We start from the raw sequence: 17827 nt of genomic DNA on the forward strand, positions 1-17827 counted from the left end.
ACTCGTGTGGCACAGCCAAACCAAAAGTGGGAACAACAATTCTCAATGAAAAATAGGACATCTCCCCCTTTAGGGTTATTTTATTTAGGGTTAATTATGTTTTCGGTCTCTACAAAATTGCGATCTTGTAAGTTTACTCCTTATTTAATTTTAATAGTGTTCTAAACTTGTATAAAAAGAATCTTTCAAAAATTTAAGAGTTTAAGGATAATTAAGCAAAATTTATTTTAGCAGGGACTAAAATTATAAGTAAATTTTTTTTTTGTAGGAATTAAAAAAACTATTAAAATTAAGTAAGGACTAAACTTATAAGGTCGCAATTTTATAGGGATCAAAAACATATTTAACCCTTTTATTTATTTGCTGCAATTGTCATTTGTAAATAGCAAAATGAATTGAAGAATGAAACTGAGTGTAACCACTCCTATAGAATATACTTTTTACTCAGATTAGGAGGTTGATTTTTGCATCTAATTGAAACTACATCTCTAAACGTGATGTTGTATAGACTGAACATAAAGGATGGCAATAACTTGATTTGAATGTAGTTATGTTGGTTATTACAACTGAAATTGTTTCATTATTTTTTACAAAAGAAATTATTTCCTTTTTGCTTTTTTTAATTTAAATAGATAAACAAATTGATCTATCACTCACCCTTCCATTAGAACATTAGTGCAAGGATAGAGCTTAGATGTCCCTTTTCTAATATTTTCCAACTCATTAAAAATGTGAATAATTCTACACCAAAAATTCATAGAATAGTTAAGAGACCCACTAAAATAATCTACCCCTCCACAACCAGAACAAAGAAAAAATTAAATTTTTTTATGGCTTAAATATGGAAATGGTCCCTGCAAATATCTGGCGTTTTGGTTTTAGTCCCTATAAAAATATTTTTTTGATTTTAGTCCCTGCAAATATAGAATATTTGGTTTTGGTCATTGGTATTTTGTTTTAATCTTGTAAAATCATTTCATATTAAAATCGGTCCTTATAATATTCATTTTAGTCCTCATTTTGAGGGACTAAAATCAAATATTCTACATATTATAAGGACCAAATCCAATATGAATCAATTTTACAAGGACTACAACAAAATACCAAGGACCAAAACCAAATTTTTTAGATTTACAGGGACTAAAACCAAAATGTCAGATATTTGCAGGGACTATTTTCATATTTAATCCATTTTTTATAATACAAAAAATACATGTATTAAGTGACTGATCCAGCCTATATTTTCTATTCAACCTAAGTTTCCTTTAAAGAAAAAATTATACTTTCACAACTCTCTAGTGCCTAGCAGCTTGAAGAACTGGAGGTTGATGAGAATTATTGTTGGATCTTTTGGTTTTGACCTGAATTGCTTCAATAACTTCCAATGACTCAAGTACTTCTTTCATAGAAGGACGTTGTTTAGGGTCATTTTCTAAGCACTTTAGAGAAAGTGCTGCTGCTTGTACTGCTGCCTTTGGTGAGTATTGTCCTTCTATTCTACCATCCATTATGCCTTTCAATTTTTTCTTATTGGACAGAAAAGGTTTCACCCATTCAACTAGGTTTTGTTGTCCTGTTGGCCTCTTTGTGTCCAATGCCCTCATAACTGTTAGGATTTCTAACAGCACCACACCAAAGCCATACACATCACTCTTCACATACAAGTGCCCTGTTGAATTGTAATGCAGTTCATACAACATGTTAGTTTTTTTGCTCAATAATAGATTTATAATAAACTTCACTGACACTTTTGGTAGAAGCCTTGAAAGTGTGTATGGTGTCTGACATGTATGACACTAACACATTTAGTTACCTTCGGCCACTTTCATTTTGTTAAATTATAATCACTGTGTACGTGACATACTATCGGTGTCGTGTCTGGGTCAATACTTTATAGTTAGCATTGTCTTAGAATTTAGGTCAGGACTAACTCAACCCTAAAAATAAGTGAGGATTGTTCAAGCCTATTGAGACTAATTAGGTCATATCTCTAACGTGGGATCTCAACAATTTTCAATCTCCACAAACCATTGAGAAAAGAAAACAAAGTGACATTTGTATATTGATCAGTGACATTTATTATACTACTTCCATTTTCTTCTTACTTAGTATATCAATTCAATCTTGGCTCACATTAAACAGTGTCAGTCACTAATAAAGCCAAAATATAAACTTAACGGTGGTTCAATTGCAATTTTAGTGGATATATATGATTACCTGTTGCAATGTATTCTGGAGCAGCATAACCATATGTGCCCATCAACCTGGGAGTTACATGTGATTGTCCCCCAGAAGGCCCCAATTTATCTAATCCAAAATCTGAGATTTTTGCATTGTAACTCTGCAGGATACAAGATGGGTTCTCAAAATGATCTTTGGAATTTCACATTGAGAAATATCAAATTTGTTAATTCAAAACATCATATAGTTCTAGGGGATGTAAGGTTGACTTGGTGGCAGAAATTGGAAAGTTAAGTAGTTGAGTGATAAGGGTTGTCTCAAATTCTACTCACCTTCAACAAATATTAACAATTTAACATACTAATGTTGGTTGTTTAAAAAAAAAAACATCAAATAGTTTTGCTTGGATAAACATTTTAATTAAGCGTTTATAGCATTAGCACTTATCACATTGGTTTCTACGTATAAATTATGACAAGATAAAATGAAGTTAAACTATTTTCATGTAAACTATAAGCTAGTTTTATAAACTATTCTGCAGAACTTATTTTTGGTATTAACTCTCCGGTTAGAAGAAAGGGTCCCCGGTAATCCGAAGTCTACCAAACTTATGAAAATAATTTGTATGGTAAAAAATAACTGACCCCATCAAGGAGTATATTTGAAGGCTTAAAATCTCTGTACATGGCTTGCTGTTCTGAATCATGCAAGAATGACAAACCACGAGCTGCACCAATAGCAATTTTGATTCTTGTGTTCCAAGAAAGTGGTTCAATATTGTTAGGATTTCCTGAAAAGAACACAACAGATAAACCAAATTATATTCAAAACCAAGACCAGAAAAATTCTCATTTTACTTCATTGTCTTTAGTACGACATTACATACTTCTGAAGAGATGATTCTCCAAACTTCCATTCGGTATGAACTCATACACAAGAAGAAGCTCGTCCTCATCCCAACAGTAACCTAATAGTTTCACCAAGTTTGGGTGAGAGAGCCTTCCTAAGTTAACTTCTGACTGTATTGTTCAATCAACACAAAAACATATATTACTAAATAAGAATTCATCAGATGAGGGCATTTGTTTCATGGTTTAAACAATTATTCTTGAGAATAACTTTTTCAAAAAAAATAATGATACAAATCTTAATCAATCATAATTGTCAGATCATTACAAATGTTTAACTTCAATCATAATTACTTCGAAAGTCACACATATGATCGGTTGTGACTTGTGAGTCGTTAATGGTATAAAACTTTTTACACCGTCAAAATTAATTTGTTTAGTTACTACTTGTAACATATTTGGAAAACATTTGTAAGATTGACATATCTTAATCTTAATAATATACAAACATGAAGCAACAAATAGCAAAAAATCAAAAACCAATCCAATGTGTCAATTTCTTAAGCATCCAATGCCAAATCATCAATTCTTGAAAGCTCATTTTATCATCTAAAACAGTAAGTAGGAGCAGAAAAACATGTAATCCATACTTTTTAACAATTTTTAAATTATCAAATTTCAATTTATGGAACAAAATTTAAAACAAGTTGATTTCCCTCCAAGAAAGGTTGGTATCGGGCCTTTTTTTAGCAAAACAACAAAAATTCAATTTCAAATTTGGCCCTTTTACTACCTGGCTCAGCTCTGGCACCCAACCCGTGTCAGCTTTTATCACTTTCATTAAATGCATCTTCTTATCCTCTTATCCTCTTATTATATATTAAAGTTAACCCGTAAGTCCTAATTTTAACCTAAAACATATTGCATAATTTTACAGTTTTAACCCTAATGCTCACACCTAATCTCCTATTTTCATGAACAACCCTAATGCTCAAACATAATCTTCTTATCTTCTTATATATTAAAGTTAACCTGTAAGCTCTAAATTTAACCTAAACTCTATTGCATAATTTTACTGTTTTAACTCTAATGTTCACACATAATCTCCTATTTTCGTGAACAACCCTAATGCTCACACATAATCTTCTTATCTTCTTATCTTCTTATATATTAAAGTTAACCCGTAAGCCCTAATTTTAACCTAAACCCTATTGCATAATTTTACTGTTTTAACCTTAATGTTCACACCTAATCTTCTTATATATTAAAGTTAACCCGTAAGACCTAATTTTAACCTAAACCCTATTGCATAATTTCACCGTTTTAACCTTAATGTTCACACCTAATCTCATATTTTCATGAACAACCCTAATGCTCACACCTAATCTTCTTATCTTCTTATATATTAAAGTTAACCCGTAAGCCCTAATTTTAACCTAAACACTATTGCATAATTTTACTGTTTTAACCCTAATGTTCACACCTAATCTCCTATTTTCATGAACAATCCTAATGCTCACACCTAATCTTCTTATATATTAAAGTTAACCTGTAAGCCCTAATTTTAACCTAAACCATATTGCATAATTTTACTGTTTTAACCCTAATGTTCACACCTAATCTCCTATTTTCATGAACAACCCTAATGCTCACACCTAATCTTCTTATATATTAAAGTTAACCCGTAAACCCTAATTTTAAAGGTTGGATTGTATCTACCTTCCTATGTTTACACATGGCCAGTTGTATGTTGCTGTATCAAGGGTAACTACCAAGCAAGGGTTGAAAATGCTAATTTTGGATGAATATGGGATCCCATGCAACTCTACTGTCAATGTTGTTTTTCCGGAGGTTTTTGAAAATCTGTAGGAATTAGCATATCAGGTTTGACTTCAAATATTGTTAAGAATTAGCATGTTTGACTTCAAATATTTTTAAGTTGGCTTAATTGCACTTTTGGACCCCTATCTTTCTAAAAGTTGCGGTTATAGACCCCTAACTAATTTAAATACAAAATAGCCCCCTATGTTTTGATTCTTTGACAGTTTTGGACCCCAATTCATTTTTTGACTTTCGTTGCTGACGTGGCACCCACATTCCATTAGTGACGTGCCACGTGTATTATTATTTTTTTCTTTCTTTTTTAAATTCATCCTGTTATTTTTAAATTGAAAAAATAAATTTAAAAAAAAGGAAAAGGAAAATAGAAAGTCAAGCAGTCACATGAGTTAGAAACAAAACTTAGAAACTTAGGTTTTGTTAATTTCGGACCCCTTTGTTTCATCTTCTCACCATCTTCTCCATTGTTCTCTTTTCTCCATTGTTCTCCATCTCTCTTCTTCCCCATTGTTATCTTTTTCTCCATTTCCAGAAAACGATCGATTGTTTGAGTTCGATTGTTCGAGTTCCTAATTTCAGTTATCAGGTACGTAATTCGAGTTTCGGATCTAGGGTTTGTGTTTCTATTTTCGGAGAAGATGAAGTGGGTGGATAAAGGCTTGAATGGAAAGGACACTGGTGAAAGCTCTGGTCCTCGACAAGAGAAGAAGATTCCTGACAAGAATACCTTAAAGTAAGATTCGTTTTTGTCTTTGCTTGAATATAGGGTTCTCTTTTTTGGTTGTTGTGTGATGTCTGCTGCATATAATATTGTAACTGGGGTCGTCTTTTTTGGTTGTTGTGTTATGTGATAAATGTAGCTTGAATTTAGGGTAGAAATACTTTGTACATATGCTTTGTATAAGTTGTTGTACATGATACTGTATTAATACTCTTGTTATGTAGAAATACTTTATACTTTGTACACATACTTTGTAGAAATACTCTATTTTTTTTTTTATTTTTTTTCAATTTAAAAATAACAGGATGAATTTAAAAAAGAAAGAAAAAAAATTAATACACGTGGCACCTCACTAATGGGATGTGGGTGCCACGTCAACAACGACAAGTCAAAAAACAGACTGGGAGTCCAAAACTGCCAAAGAATCAAAACATAGGGGGCTGTTTTGTATTTAAATTAGTTAGGGGTCCATAACCGCAACTTTTAAAAAGATAGAGGTCCAAAAGTGCAATTAAGCCTTTTAAGTTTCATGTTACCTTTTTATTATACAACATACATTTATAAAATGAAAAAATCTTTGCTGGTTTATGTAGTTTACTCTTCGAGCGGTATACCATTGATGCGCCGTTGTGGATGGAAGTTTTTTGGTAGATTGTTGGTGTTTCCAAGAGTTGGAAAGTGTTTGCTGTTACTTTTAATATATGTAGTTATTTGAACATATATGTTCATGGTTATGTAATTTCTTTAAATTATTTCGAACTCTCTCTCAAAGGTTGGGATATTTGTTTTCATTATGAAATTATAATATTATTTATCTAACAATCCCATTAAGTGTTTATTTTGGTTGTAATTTTAATCGACTTACCTTTTGGCAATGCCTGCCACTATAAAACTTTTTCGCCCGTGCAACGCAATATGAAAAAAATGAAAAAAATAAAAATACATTATAGCATGTTATTGATATACAAGTTCATATGAATTTTGCATTTTACATTAAAGTTTTATATAATTTATGGCTCACATGTGCCCAAAGCAAACATTGTTATCGCTCGCTACTTTCCACAAGAAATTTTGTAAGTTAGGGTACTTTCCCACGTGTATATTAATTATAACTTCAAATATAGTCCACTTTGCCAAATGTGAATGCAATGTACGATAAATGTACATTATACTCATTCAAACATAGACACAAGGAAAATAATATTGTTTTCCCTTATTCAAAGATAAAGTTAAGGAGAGTTATCACAAGTCACACAACAGCCAAAATGGATCAAAGACGTTGGAAGTGCAAAGTGCAATGGGGGACTGGGTTTCCGTGGGCTCGGCAATTTCAATAAGGCGTTCCTAGGCAAGCAGAGTTGGAGGCTTATGTCTGATGCTAACTCCTTGATGAGCCGTATTTTCAAAAGTAGGTACTATCCCTGGTGTAACGTCTTGGAGGCAACCATAGGATACCAACCAAGCTATGCTTGGAGGAGCATCATGTGTGGCAGAGAAGTACTAGAAAAGGGCACCAGATGGGTGGTGGGTAATACAAAGTATCAAAATTTGGCATGACAACTGGCTCCCTGACCAAACAAATTTCAAAGTTCATGGCCCGGTGCAAAATCTCCCCTCAACAACCATTGTTAGGGATCTTATTGATTTAGATACAAAGAAATGGAAGAGAGACCTCATTGCGTCATGGTTCAACCAGTTTGAGGCTTCCCAAATCACAAAAATCCAACTATCCTTTAGACTCCCAGATGACAGAATCATTTGGCATTAGGAGAAAGATGGAATCTACTATGTGAAGACAGCATACCACCTACTAATCGAGGAGAATATGAGACAGGTTCCGAGCTCATCATCTTTGTTGAATAGAAAACTCTGGAAAGCAATATGGAAAGCCCCGATGCCGAAAAAAATTCCAAAACTTCCTATGGAGAATAGTCAAGAATATCCTGCCTGTTCGTGTCAATTTAAGAAAAAAAGGAATCAATTTGGCCTTGAAATGCCCAATCCGTCACCTACATGGTTTTGCAGTTCTATGGGAATTCACATTCCCCCATCTATGAACCTTGGTGATTGGTTGTTACATTGGCTTTCTTGTGGTAATGTCTTTACCTCACAACTCTTCTGTTCATTGCTTTGGAAAGTTTGGGATGCAAGGAATAAGCTTATTTTCTAGGATCAGAAATTCATACCAGCAGTTATTGCCAACAATTCTACAAAATTCATTTGTGACTTCGATGAAGCCAATCGCAGACCTGTGCCTCAATATGTTCCAATTCCAGGTGCCGCGAACTGGTTTCCTCCTCAAAATAACTGGACAAAATTGAATGTAGATGCAGGTTGTTTTAATGATGGATTTACCGGTTGGGGACTAGTCATAAGAGATCATACGGGTGTAACAGCCCGATTTTTCATTAGATTTATTTTAATTGTTTTATTATGTGATTATATGTGCTTGTGTGTGATTAATTATCATTGGGTGCATTTTCATGGGTTTTCGTATTAGAATGGTAATTTAGTCATTTTGAACTCAAGGGTATTTTGGTCATTTTAGGGTAAAAGTAATTTAGTAACTTTTGGCGAGGAATATTTTTTGTGTCTTAGTGAAGACCGCTATTATACTAAGTTACTAGCATAATAATTAGTCGTTGGTATTTTACCGTTAAGTGACCGTTAGTAGTATTTTACCGTTTGGAGTGTAGAAACATTTTGGAATTGAGTTGAGTGAATTAAGTCCACTAGAGAATTGGGTTAGGCCCATCAGAGGGTTATACTACAAAACACTTGTCTTAAAGAAAAACCTCATTCATTTCATTTCATAGATATTTTGAAAGAGGTAGAGAGAGAAAGTGGGAGAAGAGAAAAACAAGGGTTAGAGAGAAGAAGAACTTGAGGATTCAAAGATTTGAAGAATCATAGGAGCAAAAGTGAAGCTTAAGCTAGTGAATTAATCTAACTAAGGTAAGGGGGTTAGTTTTCATCATAATCATTTTTAGTGCAAATTTTCAATTGTTGTATGAATAATTGCTTAATTGAGTAATTGATTAATTGTTCATGATTGTTAGAATTCGTGCTCTAATTACGATGTTCTGTTTGTATGTAAGAAATTGGTGATAATTGGTTGTTGTGGTAAAATTGAATGCATCAAAGTGTATGAAGATGATATATGTCATATTATGCTCTAAATGTCAATTGGTGTTATGTTGTTGTTGAATTATGTTGTTATCCATGTTCAATTGATGTTGTTGTTGCTAAATGATATTGTTGTTGATGATTCATAGCTTGGGTGCACATGATTCATGATTTGTTGGTGAAAAATGAGTTGTTGTTGGTGACTTTGTAAAATTGGTGAATTGGTCCAAATGTTATTTGTTTTTTAAGTTTGTTGTATCTTTGTGAATCAAATTTATTGTATTGACCTATAAACAACCTCTGGAAACACATTTGGGCATTGGGGGATCAAAATTGGGGATTTTGGGTGAAAAGGGGTTGAAACCCGTAACATTTTTGAACCTATGAAGGTTCGCTTAAGCGAACGCCAAGCGAACGCGCAAGCGAACCAGCATAGGCAGTTCTGGGTTCATCTCTCGCGCGCGAGCCAGGAGCGAGTGCCAAGCGAAATTTGGCAGTAGCTTCTGGAACAATTTCGCGCAAGCGAAATGGGCCTTCGCGCAAGCGAAATTGCTTAGTTTCAGCCACTTTGATTTTTGGTTCCGGGTCTTAGGGGGCTAATCCGAGCTTTGTAAAATGATTCTATCAACTTATTTAACATCTGTTTGAACCCCTAATCCTACTGGAACATGATTTGCTCATTCAAAATTGGAATTCTTTAATTTGGTTTGAAACTTGGAATTTTGGGAAATGTCGGATTTTGTCGAAACGAATTTTTGCAAACTATGTGAGGTTACAAGTTGAGCATACAACTCATGTAGACTTAGGTAAAACTTGTAAGGTTGGTCAAACATCTTAAGCATGTCAAATGTGATATTTCGGATGGGATGTGGAAAATGTGATTTTGGGTTTTCTTATACGAACTTAAGTTATTCTTTGGACTAATCTTTAATAGTATACAAGTGGCTTAAGCTCATGACTACATGATTGATTAAGATTGGTTGAGAGCTTTCAACTTGTCTATGTTGCTTTTCGTGGAAAATTATCAATGTTGGCCGTTTACCACTTGATACGGCTTATCGGAAATGAGTCTTCAAAATGAAATATCTTGTGACCTTTGTGACCAGTTTTACATAACTACTTGAAGTTGTATGAATGAGTTATGATATGAATGATATGATATTTATCATGAGATGTTGAATTATGTTAATGATTTTTTATGCTTATGGTGATAATGTGATGTTGACTCTTATTTGTTTTGTGACCGGAATGTTGTATGGACGTAATTTCTTGATAATGCAAATGTTGCGGAGATAATCAATATATTTGGAAGTTGTCCTTTATATTGTTGTGAAATTTGGAGGTGATTGCATTGTTGAGTCCTTACTTGTATGTCCATGCATCATAGTCATGTTGAGTCTTGTAGTTGTAAAAAGGTTGAGCTCTTTTACTTCGGAGATTATGTAAGACGGGCGTGAAATCTTACATACGATATTTTTGTTGCATCGAAGGTGACGACCTTAAGGTGATTTGGTACCACATGCATCTAGAAGAGTCTAGAACATTGCATGCATTTGAATAATTGATGAGTCGTGTCATAATTGAATATGTGACTTGGTTATTTGTGCATTGGTGAAATTCGTTGAATGTTGTGATTATGTGAATTGATGTATATGCACATTGGTAGACTTTGTTGATGGTTGAGAATAATTGAGCTATGCTCTAAATATATGTATTACTTGTTTTTGCTTACATACTTGGTGAATCAATTGATGATAATTGTTTAGATGATAATGATGAGGTGAGAATTGCATATGTATGTATATGACTTAGATATTCCTTTGATGATGATGATTGCTGGCTTATAACTTTAATATGATAATTGTATTTGTTGAGTTAAGTATGCTAAATGAAGATTAATGTGAGTAATCCTTCTTGTTTGTTGTTGATGAATGTTTAATGTGAGATATTGGAATTATGGTATGAATACGTATATGGATATCATTACTCTTGTCTGAGCATGTGATATTTGAATTGAATTATTCATGTTTAACGTTTATGTGGATTATGATGATGTAATACTTACCCTCAGTGGATCTGTGATGGATTTGTTTGTATGGATTGGGTAGACGCTGTGCAGGATTAGTTGCTCTGGTGAGTTGGTTGATGCTTGGTTGGATATCGGGAGCTATCTCCGGTATCGGTGTTTGTAGAGTCTAGGCTGGCTCTGATTTAGGTGTCTGTTAGACTTCCTAGATTTATTTGTTTGGATTATTTATTCATGTTGGAGATTTACCCATTGTTGGAATTTGGAGATTATTTGGTTGATGTATTCTTGATATCATAGCATGTATGTTTTGAATTATAAGGGTTGTATCCGCTGCGATTATTGATGAGTTTATACATGCATGTTGTTTTGGATTTTTGGATTGATGACGTGACGTCTATTTCTTGAATAAATGTATTATTCGCATGTTTTATTGCTTTAATAGAAATAGGGCGTTACATTGTCACTCTGACTGCGTGCAAAAGAGAAGAAGTGGAGTTGAGTCTTATGTTGGCAAAGGCACTTGGTTTGAGATGGTGTCTCTTAGTTGCAAAAGACTTGCCTTTAAACAAGGTGGTGGTGGAGTCCGATGATGCTACTGTTGTGGATTGTATCAATGGCAAGGCTATAATGGCTGCAATTGATCCAATTATCCAAGATTGCTCTATTTTAAATTTGTTTGAGGATATTATTGTTACTGCTATTAGTAGAAATCAAAACTCTGATGCTCGAGAGTTAGTTCAAATGTCCACAGTAGTTGGCTCTAAAAATTGGGTGGTCACTTTCCCACACCAAATTTCTCACTTGCTCTGTAATGATTCTGTTTCTACTGTTATCTAATTTAAGTATTTGAACTTGAAAAAAAAAAGTTAAAGTCAAGGAGAGTCATCACAAGTCACACAACAGCCAAAATAGATCAAAGATTTTGAAAGTGAAAGGTAAACACCCGTTTTGAATAATCTATATCTTGCGTCAAGAATTCAATAGTTTGGAAACTAAAGGCAACAATGTATTTTCAATATTTTAATAATCCTTGACTCAAGAAGGATGGAAGAAGGACATACAATTTCCTGTGCATTCCTATTCCAATTTCATGACCATCTTCCAAACTCTTGATTTTTAATTTAGCAAAAAATACTCAATATGGCAACATCATGTTCATTTTGTTAAGAGTCCTACATCAGATAGGTGATGGTCTGACAATGTGTTTATAAGTAAGGGTAATTCTCACCTCAAAAGTCGGTTTTGTAGGGTTGTGTTAGGCCCAACCAGATTTCTAAGATGGTATCAGAGCCTCTCCGAGATCCATTGGGCCACCTGCTATCAGGTTTCCGCTATCGGACCACCCACCATTTATGTCCACGAACCAAGCTCAATAGTGCTGATTGTGAGGGGGTGTTAAGAGTCCCACATCAGATAGGTGATGGCCTGACAATGTGTTTGTAAGTGGAGACAATCCTCACCTCACAAGTCAGTTTGGTGGGATTGTGTTAGGCCCGATCACAATTTTTAAGACGTTCAGCCATATTAATTAATGACAACCCTATAAATCATTAATAATCAATACTAATTCAAATTCAATTTGAAGTGAAAACACAATCTTAAACATCATTTTTTTAACCGAACACTCTTCAACGTTTTCAACCACAAATAAAAAGAACAAAATAAATAAGAGTGGAATAACTTTAGGCCTTAAAATTGTAGATTGATGTTAATTTAATCCATGAAACTAATGAAATTTGGAAATGATCTCTAAATTTAAAACCATTAATCACATTAGTCTTAGATAACAATTTCAAAGAGTAAATTTATTATCAAGAAGATTGACGCATATGCTTAGACATTCTACTCACATCCACAGTAATTTAAATTTTAGTTTAGAACTCCTCATAATTAGCTATTCTTCCCTTAATCTAAATCTAAATTTTTATTTTTCAAAAGAACTAAAATGATCAAATGTTTCTAATTTCAAATACTACTATAAAATATCAATCATTTCACGAACTATAAATTGAAATTATACCTAAGAGTTGAAATTAAACTGACCTGCCATTCTTGAAATGCTTCAGTACTTTCATAGTTAAATTTTTTGATAGCAACAACCATTCCAAAACCTGCTTTACAAGGACAAAGTGTTTTCTCATCCAACCAACCTTTATAAACTTTTCCAAAACCATATTCACCAAGTAATGTATCAGATTTGAAACTTTTTGTAGCAGCTTTCAGTTCAATAAAAGCAAAAACCTTCAAATTTGGTCTTTCAAGAATTTGGTCTTTCAAATTTCTTCCAGCACTGCTTGTAGTTGCTGAGAATCCAACAGTGCTTGTTGAACCTGAAAACAGAGGAAACAGAGGAAAGTGTTATTATGAAAAACTTTTGATGGAAATTTTTGAGAAAATGGAATGGCCCATGTTGTGATTTGAACTGGAAATGAAAATTTGTGAAGATGGGTGATTGAGAAAGTGGAAAAGTTGAAGAATTGCCTGAAGAAAGAGGTCTGTTGAAGGAAGAAGATTGAGGAGGTGCAGAGGTGGGGCGCAGAAAGGAAAAACAGAGACCCATGTGAAGTTCTCTCTGTTTCTCTTTGCAATTGTCCAATGAATTTGGACAAAGAGAGAGTATAATGGGTTTTGTTGAAAATGGTGTTAGAGAGAGAGAGAGAGGACTTCACAGACTTTCTATTAGAGATGGAGAGAGAAGTGTCTTTGTCTGTTCTGTTATGATAATTTCTAATCAAAAAATGAGTGGTCAACAAGCTTGATTGGCTCCTTACTTGTATTTATACTTTCTTAGCCCCTGTTTGTTTGGTTTTGCGATTGGAAGCTGTAAACGCACTTTTATCACCTACAAACGTGACTTTTGAAATTGGAAGGATGTTTGGCAATCAACTATAAACGTGATTCATCTTTTTAGAATCGATTCTAATCGAAGCCGCATATTGTAGCTTTTGCGTTGGGCAGAATCGAGTTTAGTTACGTCAAACAATAGTTTCCATTTTTACCCTTTTCTTCCTGCCGTGTCCTTATATGCTACAGTTCCCATTTACAGAGGTTAGCGAAGAGATCTGAGTGAATCATCAACTTAGTCCCTGAATTATCACGGGTCGGCCAAATTCGTCCCTTAATTATGAGAAATATCAATTTAATCCCTGAATTTGTTAATTGTCAATCAATTTAGTCCTTCTGGTCAAACGGGCCGTTAACGGGGCTGACGTGGACGTTAACATCTTACATGTCATACGCCACGTAGGCAGGGACTAATTTGGCCGATAATTCCAAACATTTTGAAGGACTGAATTGATTGATTTGCAGAAATTTTTTTGGTTTCTTCCCAAACAACTCTTTTCTTCCCCAACGACTTTGTCTTCCCCAATTGTATAAAATTGGAACCCTAATTACACAATCTATAATCTACATTCTAATATCACCTAAATTTCCTCCAATAATAAGTGGTCCAGTTCTTCCTCAATTCAACAAACTTAAAACCCTAATTTTTTTTGTATTGAAGCCAAAATCCACAAAATTTCTTGAAGCAAAACGCTTGAAATTGAATCTGAAATGATAGGGGGTGGGAATATGGGAAAGTCGAGCTTCATCTTCAAGCTGCAAGTTTAATGGTTATGAAAAGAGGTTGAAGATAATTCAGAAATGTAACCTTCAAATACATCCCCATATCATAATAAAAACCATCAAATAAGTCCCTGAATATTTTAATCATATATCAAATTGATCATTGAAATTACAGAACACACAAATTGAAACTAAAATTCCTCTCAATTCCACCCCTCTCATACCACCCCTCTCAATTCCTTATCCTTGCACACTCTCATACCACCCCCTCTCAATTCCTTATCCTTCCATTGTTTTGTGAAGTTCCTCCATAGATGCATTGCACAATATCTATGTGGCACCCCTGGCATCACTTCTTGCATGGCTGGAATCAAACCCTGCCAATTTTAACAATTACAGAATCAATATTCCCTGAATTATATCACTATCCATCAAAGTAGTCCCTGAATTATACTACTTACTATCAAAACAGTCCCTGAATTATATTTCTAACTACCAACATAGTGCCTGAATTATATTAATAAATATCAAAATAGTCACTGCATTATTTTACTTACTATAACATCAGTTCTAAAACTATAACATTTTCAGCTATTACTATACATCAGTATGCATGCAAAAAAGGGACATAACATGAATGAGAAAAGGACTAAGATGGTTATTCATACCTTTTGCATGTCTGAGATGAAGTTCCATCCATTATGCTCATAATTTCCAAGATCTTTATGTAGTAATTTCAAAAACCATTTCCAGTTATCTTTATTCTCCATATCCACAATGGCATAAGCAATGACATAAATCTGGTTATTTCAATCTTGTCCCACAACAGACAAAAGTTGCCCTCCATAATACCCTTTAAGAAAGCATCCATCTAACCCAATCAATGGAGATGATGATGATTTTGGAGGGGTGACAATGGAGAACGTTTTAGCGGGAAAGAGAAAAGTCAAGGATGTTTTTGAGTAAAATGTGAAGAAGGAGGAATATGTAATGCAAGGGCAAAATGGGAAAAGCACGAAAAAATTAAATTGAAAAATGAAAAGTGAACTTTTTCCAAATCAATCAAATTCGTCCCTGAACACATGACTTCCTTCTTGCCACGCATACAAGACAACACATCATGCAAGGCGACATGTCAGCATGGCTAACGGAGCCCGTTAACGGAGGGACCTTTTTGATGGACGTCTGATAAATTCAGGGATTAAATTGATATTTCGCATAATTGATGGACGAATTTGGCCGACCCGTGAAAATTCAGGGACTAAATTGATGGTTCACTCGAAAAAGAATTTGACTTTTCTTTTGACTATTAAAAATGAAATGGTTTTGAAGTCCCACTGTTTGAGTCGGTCGGTTGCTTCTATCCCTTGTTTTTTAAGTTTTTTTTTTTCTTTTTTTTTTTTCCAATTATTTTTCTTATTATTAGACTTAGATTTTTGGTGTTATTATTAGACAATAAACATTGTTCGAAAATGTTATAAATATAAATAAATAGTAAAAAATAATCCTTCCAAATTTTTTTAATAATGCCAAATAATTTTAAATGATAATCTATCAAATAAATGAAATATATAGTTTAGACAAAAATCAAAACCCATTTTAATAATTATACGTCTAACAGCAATTCTAATTCAGTTTATCCAAACACAATGAGCTTTCGAGAATCACTTTTAAGCAAATGAATCCAAACATAAATCAATTCATCTTAATTCGCTTTTAATTAAAATCAATTCTGTCAAACTCAATTTTATAAAACTCAATTTTGACTACGCCGAACCAAAGACACAAGAAAATCAACTGTTCACAAATTCAAACTTTTGGTTAAATCTTTCTTAACCCTTCCATTTGTTGGGTAATGAATGGGACAAAGATTGTTTTAGACTATAAGCAAACACACAAGTAAATTAGATATCAAATCTTCATTTCAAATCTTAAAATATTAGATATATGGTTATTGTGATTTGTATGTTGGTCAACATCTATTTTTCTATCAATAAATGCAATGAATGTTTATTTTTTCTTCAAATGGCTAGAAAATTTAGGGTTAACTAAAAATGTGAGTGATTTTAATCACCGTAAAAATAAAATAGGACTAAAGTTGAACTACACTTTTGTATGAGCTAGACTTAAAATATCATAAATTTTACAACGGCGAAAAATGATATAATCCAAAAAATTTGAAAAATAAAAAAACTCTTCGAACTATTGAATTTTTATTATTTGACTAAATGGACCAATGAAATATAACTTTTTTTTTAAAGGAGGACCAGTGAAATATAACATATAATATACTAAAAAGTAACATTTTTTAAATAACAATAGTCCTTTATTTCAATATCATGCTTTTAACAATACTTATCAGGTTAATTGAAATCTTTCTTCCTCTTTCTCTTCTATCCTTCTCAAACCCTAGCCGTCACCCCTTTCTTCTTCTTCTTCTTCTTTTTAGATGGGTGATTTAAGGTCAATTTTGACCCAAAAATCATCCATCCAAATTGTTTTTCTTTCTATTATAATTGAATAAGTGATTTCACATATTTTCTGTTTTGTTTCGTTTGTTTTTGTGATTTCGTCGTCTCTGAACAACTCTATTTGTTTTGATTTCCCGTCTTTGTACGGTGTGTTTTTGATTTCCAGTCTTAGTGCAGTGTTTATTTGATTCAGGTTGAAAGATTAACTTTGATCAAGTGCAGATCTGATCAATGACAATGACTTTGACGTCGTCAACGTCGCAGATCCAGAGACACGAGTATTCCAGAGACATAAATATAGTCCTATTTGTAGGCATAGGTACTTTGCCATTTTATACTATTAACATGGATGTTGTGAGTTTGTTCACAGATTCATCCTTTTGTTTTTAGCGAATTTGGATTTGTATTATATCGATGTACTCTATCAATTTGAATGAATGAATATCGTTTATTTTTGTCCAAAAAAAAAACAATACTTATCATGTTAATGTAATATATTATTTATTGGCTTAATTAATCTGTCGTTTCCTTAACTTATTTCTTTTATTCATTTTGGTCCCATAAATCTTAAGTTTCTCAAACACGTCCCTTAACTTATTTCTTTTATTCGATACGGAGGTCTATCAAATTTTATAATGTATCACCAACACCTAACTTATTTACTTTCATTTTCTTTTACTCTTTTTCTTCTTCTTCTTCATTCATCTTTCTATCATCTTCTTAAACCTTCACAAAAAAAAAAAAATAAACAAAAACCAATAATTAAACTCACTCTTTAATCACTACACCATAACCATGATTATTGTTCACAACAGGTGTAATCCAGAAAACATGTTCCTTCTCAATTCTTCCCCCTTCTTTCGATTCCAGATCTGAGTGCCAAGGAAGCAAAAAAAAACTTCAATGAAGAAAAAGAAAAAGATAAAGGATGTTTAAAAGAAACGGAAAATTCAAATCTTCTCCATCTTATTCCAAATCTAAATTCGTCTATGTGAACAAGAACACAAGCCAATAACAAATCTATAAGAAACAAACTTATAACTAT

The 17827-nt window shown here is 33.2% G+C and overlaps 1 protein-coding gene across 1 annotated transcript; it reads right to left on the reverse strand.

Annotated features, from left to right (window-relative positions):
• Window positions 1-1113: 1113 nt before the first annotated feature.
• Window positions 1114-13465, reverse strand: LOC11421754 (probable serine/threonine-protein kinase PIX13). The gene is made up of 6 exons (XM_024772045.2): window positions 13226-13465; window positions 12788-13074; window positions 3068-3200; window positions 2826-2971; window positions 2218-2341; window positions 1114-1669 (listed from the first exon to the last, which is right to left on the reverse strand). Exons 1-6 carry the CDS (start codon window positions 13302-13304, stop codon window positions 1296-1298), a joined length of 1143 nt encoding a protein of 380 aa, XP_024627813.1. The 5' UTR covers window positions 13305-13465; the 3' UTR covers window positions 1114-1295.
• Between the last annotated feature and the right edge of the window lie 4362 nt (window positions 13466-17827).

The sequence above is a fragment of the Medicago truncatula genome, chromosome 8 (assembly GCF_003473485.1).
Source record: "Medicago truncatula cultivar Jemalong A17 chromosome 8, MtrunA17r5.0-ANR, whole genome shotgun sequence".
Lineage (NCBI taxonomy): Eukaryota > Viridiplantae > Streptophyta > Magnoliopsida > Fabales > Fabaceae > Medicago > Medicago truncatula.